This window comes from Ruditapes philippinarum, unplaced genomic scaffold (assembly GCF_026571515.1).
Source record: "Ruditapes philippinarum isolate M1 unplaced genomic scaffold, ASM2657151v2 ctg7189_1_1_1_1, whole genome shotgun sequence".
Taxonomy (NCBI): domain Eukaryota; kingdom Metazoa; phylum Mollusca; class Bivalvia; order Venerida; family Veneridae; genus Ruditapes; species Ruditapes philippinarum.
This window is the reverse complement of record NW_026864436.1, coordinates 31,237-37,261: the sequence shown is the minus strand read 5'-3', so window position 1 is coordinate 37,261 and position 6,025 is coordinate 31,237. Positions and strand designations below refer to the sequence as shown.

The window sequence follows — 6,025 nt, the reverse complement described above, 5'->3', positions numbered from 1 at the left end:
TAAAGCGACCAGCATATTTTTTACACAGACGTTTTTTTAATCTTATTGTTTTCAAAATGCAAACACAAATGTGTAGACTACAGACAGATGAGATACAGGTGTATACATTTACGCTCGGATAAAGTAAAACAAAGCAATGTAGAAATAGTAAATAAATAGTAAATTTGATGATGGAAATAAGTTGTGACTCTGCTAGAACACTTAACATGGACTATTCGATCCTAAATTCCTTGTCGTACAACTAAAACACCATGAAATATATAACTTTTAATACCTTTCCCGTACAAAGGAGCGCTAAATACAATATTTCTGAATTTAAAAGTACTGTAGTTTTTTAAGTTCAAATATATATATAATTATTATATACCTATAAATTTTCTCCCTAAAATACACGCCAATAATGAAGCGCAAATACGCTTCAGCGGATAGAAAATTCCGTATTATGTTAGTGACAAATACGGTTCCATATATGGAAGTGCCGGACTATTTTTTTGTTTGGTCCCCGCCTTTTCTATGCGTTACGTAGTGTATTGAAACGGGAACCAATACTGCAAAGAGCACTTTGCGGGGAATCCATTGCTATTTTTAGTAACGAAATTCCGCTGTCAAAATATATAAACAATCATGTTTTACCGAGTTTTATTCACTTTTTACAACATTTCAAATGTGGAAAACCCATCATTTTGTCCAAATTTCAAAACCTTTTTAATATACACAAATAACGTTCGCGTTAAAAAAAGTGTTCGTGATTTTATAGACCGTCTGCAACTGTAATATATACATGTAGTGGGCGTTACTCTAAATGGTAAAACGTAACGGAGCTCTTTCTGTTAAAAATGTCCGACGATTTGTTTGATGATGACTTGGACCTATTAACCCTTACTCAGAATGGGTATTTTGATGTTGTTGAACAATCTAATGAATTGTTTGGCTTTGATTTTGAGGAGGAGGTTTCCCAAACTGACCAAATACATACAGATGCCAGTGAACTGAGTGTTGACATAGCCAACTCCATCCTGGATTGTCATCAGCAAGAAACAATGAATGACACTGGTAATATAATAAATAATGTTAATCCAGTAATCACTGAAACTTTAAATTGTACCACACAGAATCCAGAAAATATTGTTGATGAGCAAGAAAATAATATAAACTGTGGCAAATCAAATGCAAACAATCCAACCTTCCTCAACATAACTGATGAAGAAAAAGAAAACTTTGTTACAGGAATGAAAAACAAAAACACTGTAAAAAAAACTGAAACAAGTCTCCGTCAGTTCCAACGTTGGCTTGCTGAGCCACCAAGAAATGAGTTGAGGCAAATCTGGAATATTATACCAACTGAACTGGACAACTTCATTGGTTCATTCTTGCTGTCAATACGCAAAGCTGATGGATCAGAATATGAGCCCGATACACTCACCTCATACCACAGAGGCATTGACAGGTAATACAGTAGACTTGTTTTACATCAAAAAATCTTAAACAGGGATTCAAACCGTTTTGGTTTGTTCTTTTTCCATTCAGGCTTCTGACCATTTATTCTTATGTGACTTATTCATGAGTCAATCTGCAGAGTGTAGTGCTTAAATGATTGGTCTTCATTTCATATGACACAGCTTCCATTCATCCTGTGGCAAAAAAAAAATATATATATATTATCTATGTTTCTGTATTTATGATTGCTGTTGTTTTTTCTCTTTAAATAAAAATATCATTATATTAAAAAACTGTCATAGAATCACATAATTTTTGTTCATGTAACTAAGCTAGTCTGATGATCATGTTAATTAAAAATGTTATGAGTCAAAATATTTTAAGAAAATCAAACTTGAGAAAAATGAACTAAGAGTTTTTGACAAGTAAACAGATTCAAACAATACAAAAGTGAATTCAAGTAATAATTTACAGTTTATGTCCGCTTACACTGATATGACTTTCCCATTAATGTAAGAGACATTTTTGTATATTTTGACCTCTTTTTTTGATAATTTATAGAGGATATTCAATTTTTTAAATTTTATTTATTTTCATCGAGTGGTATGAAAAATAAATATTTCATGTCAGGGTAGCCACAAGTGAAATATGGTAATTTTCATGCCACAAGATGAAAATAAATCATGCATTTATAGCAAAAACTTAAATTTTCTGTTTATTATATACATTTTCTATTTTTTTGACATTAAAATTTGAAAAACTTTCCCTAAATTTTTTTGTAATGCAGAATTTAAAAGAAATTAGTCCGGCAAGACACCAGTGAAAATACGGAAAATATGTTTCATTGCAGTGAACAAGAAATTTTTACAGTGAAAATACAGAACATGAAAATACGCATTTTATTTCATCTATATTTCTCAATATTTCATCAATAAGTCTATAATAAATGCAGATAATACGTGCCATTTGCAATGTGCAATTTGCTGTCTTTACACTTCACAATATTTAAAAAAATTCATGAAAATTGTACATTTTGACTTAAATATTGCTTCCAGTTTAATCATGAATATTTTACTACTAGATCTCTATTAAAAAGGCATTTACTTGTATTACAAAGGAATGTATTTCTGGCCAAACTGCAATTCCATTAAGATACTATTTTTATATTTGCATTTGGCTACTTTGAAATTTGTTGAATTGTATTTTGATTATTTCTGACACTGTTAAATTTTAAAGCATATGTAAGATATAATAAATCAATATTATGACATAACATTTTGCACAATTTGTCATTTCTTCAAATTGTATGTCAAGATTTTTTTTCAAACTTTAAATCCACCTTATCATTATGTATTGTACTATTTTTAGATGGTATACTAAATAATTTTTTCTTATATTCAAAAATGAAATTCGAATTTTGGTAATAAAAATTATTAATTTTGAGTCCATTCTAGGAATTCTACCCTTTTTTGCATTTATATAAATCTACATGTAGCATTATGCATAAATCCAAAAAGATTACAATTTATGTGACTTTTTAATTGTGCAAAACTTCAAATCAATTAAATAAATTCATTCCAATTTTGAACACATATTTTTTCATTTACTTTTAGGTGCCTCAGGGAAAATAAATATCCTCACAGCATCATAACTGACAAGGAATTTGCAACATCGCGACAAGTTTTAGCTTCAAAACGAAAGGAACTCAAAGGCAAGGGAAAGGGTAATCGTCCAAATGCTGCAGAGCCCCTGACAGTTAATGAGAGACAAATGTTGCGGGAAAAGGGACTGACAGGGACTGACTCTCCAAAAAAACTTTTGAATTTAATATGGTTAAATAATACTGTTCTGTTTGGGCTTCGAGGGGGAAATGAAAATAGACAACTTAGGTGGGGGGATATTAAAATTAAAACAAATGATCATGGCAGGGAATACATTGAATATAATGAAAGGTTAACAAAAACACGTACTGCTGAGAAAACAACTGAAGTACGCCATTTTAGTCCAAAACAATTTGCACATGATACTCTAGAAACTTGCCCTGTATATGCTTACAAAGTATTTGCACAACACAGGCCAACAGAAATGTGTCAGCCCGAGTCGCCATTTTATTTAGGTATTAACTATAAACGACTTCCGGGTTCAGATAAATGGTATAAATCTCAGCCTCTTGGTGAGCACACGCTCAATACGTTAATGAAAACCATGGCTATTGAGTGTGGTTTGCAAGGCAAAAAAACAAATCACAGTGCAAGGAAAACTACTTGCACTGATCTATTACATAGTGGAATTGCACCAACTACAATACAACAGTTAAGTGCCCATAGAAATGTTCAAAGTGTAAACAATTATGCCAAGGCATCATGTGAAATGCAAGAACACATGTCTGATATATTGTCCCATAACCCAAATCCTCCCAAGCTTAAAAATGCAATTCAGATGTGTCAAACTCAAAGTAAACAATCACTCACCAATTCCACTGGTCCGCCTCGTCAAATTCTAGCACCTGTACAATCACCATTTAACGCAACTGTTTCATCAAATATCCGTACAATGTCGGGAATTGAATTAGTTTCAACCCATACTGGTCAAATTCTTCAGAATGCAAGACTAATGAATTGTCCAATAACAATTATTAACAAATCCGTGAAAACTGATGACATTTCACCAAGTCCCAAACGCCGAAGAAGGATTTGTCCGGTAATTGAATCTGACAGTGGCAGTGAATAATTCATGTACACTAAGCGGAACAATACAAATCAAAAGTTGCATTTCTAGCTTTTAAAAACTGTTATCTTTTAAACGTTTGTTGATATTGTGACGGCGTATTGTGACACGACATGGATCGGCCATATGTCTATTTCCTAAATAGAAAACTGTGTTGGAGGCGTGGCCTCTTTTGAAAAACTGATATATTCATCCGCCATTCATAAATGTTATTTCTCCATATCTATGTTTCTGATTGTGAAATAAATGATAAAAGTTATAAAATTGATTTCTTTTTGTTTTAAAAATTTATAGGTATATAATAAAAGGAAAATTATGTTGTAGTAGCTTTCCGAGGCCTTGTATTTTGCTACTCGCAGCGTAGTAAAATTGATATCTCGCTCGACCTTCGGTCTCGCGAGATATCAATTTTACTACGCTGCGAGTAGCAAAATACAAGGCCTCGGAAAGCTACTACAACATAATATTCCGTATTTATTTAAATTTCCAGAAGGATGGGTCCAGTCAATAATATTTATACCAAACGATTTATAAGAATTTTACGACCCTGGTTTCACAAGAAAATAAAACCTCATTTATTTCTGTAAAGTGCTATTATAAAGAAACATACGATATATGTACTGGCATATTATGATACAAGAAGACATTAAAGAGGATTTATGTCTTTTATTAGATGTTCCAATCCTGAAATTTGCTATTTATATGATAGATGTGTGGACGTACATAAGAAATGTACTTTTCTTTTATGGTGCCTGTATCAAATGAATGTAGGACAAAACCGCACACGTCAAAACCCCACACCTCAAAATTTCATAGAGTGGACAAAACACCACTGTGTGACAAATGAATTTTAAAGAGTGGACAAAACCCCTCACCTTAAATTCTATAGAGAGGACATAACCCCGCACTTTTTGATTATTTGTTATAATACCAAACAGTTCATATGGTTCTGATCTAGTTAGAAAAGAACATAAATATTATTTACTAATGTTTGATAGAGTTACTTTAATTATTTTACATAGTGCCTTTGATCATGAGAATTACTGGTATGTTATATTCTGTTTTCAATATACAACACAATATGATTAAGTCATAATAGACTATACAAATATTATAAACTGTTGAATGAAAATCAAAAGGAAGACGTTCATTAAACTTAATTATCATTAATTATTAAAAGTGTGAAAAATGTCACTTATTTTATTGTCAATCAATGGTCTATACAGATTAGTAATATAAAGTGTGGGGTTATGTCCAGTCTATAAAATTTCAGGTGTTGGGTTTTGTCCTCTCTATAAAATGTTTGTGTGGCGTTTTGTCCACTCTATAACATTTTAATGTGAGGGGTTTTGTCCGTACCAAATTTGCACTTAAGTCCACCTGGGAACACAACGCAATGACTTTACTCATAGTCTATACATTCATATATAATTATGACTTTAAGCTATATTAGGATTTATTATTAGTCCCCTACCGGTTTAACCGGAGGGGACTTTAGGTTTACCCTCCGTCCGTCTGTCTGTCCGTCTGTCTGTCTGTCCGTCCGTCTGTCTCTCCGTCCGTCAGTCAGTCCGTCCGTCCACAAAACTGGATCCCGCGATAACGCAAAAAGTACTGAAAATATTTTTATGAAACTTGGTATATGGATAGATGGCAGTATGGAGATTATGCACGTCTTTTTTTTATTCCTATGTTGAAAATTCTGGTTGCTTTGGCAACAAATAGTCTGAAAATATGGCAAATTTAACACATAAACTGGATCCAGTGATAACTCAAAAAGTACTGAAAATATCTTTATGAATCTTCAAATATCGGTAGATTGCAGTCTGGAGATTATGCAAATCTTTTTCTTTTCTTCCTA

At 32.3% G+C, this 6,025-nt stretch overlaps 1 protein-coding gene across 1 annotated transcript; it reads left to right on the top strand.

The window, feature by feature from the left end:
* Positions 1–836: 836 nt before the first annotated feature.
* On the top strand, positions 837–4,495 carry LOC132725548 (uncharacterized protein KIAA1958-like). Its single transcript, XM_060710684.1, has 2 exons — positions 837–1,447; positions 3,051–4,495. The coding sequence occupies exons 1-2, from the start codon at positions 837–839 to the stop codon at positions 4,165–4,167; spliced, it is 1,728 nt and encodes a 575-aa protein (XP_060566667.1). The 3' UTR covers positions 4,168–4,495.
* Positions 4,496–6,025: the final 1,530 nt, after the last annotated feature.

Bases quoted from the DNA above. Each gene is read 5' to 3' on its own strand.
- LOC132725548 (XM_060710684.1), top strand. From the start codon at position 837: ATGTCCGACGATTTGTTTGATGATGACTTGGACCTATTAACCCTTACT. The intron at 1,448-3,050 runs GTAATACAGTAG...ATTTACTTTTAG, and splicing joins TACCACAGAGGCATTGACAG to GTGCCTCAGGGAAAATAAAT.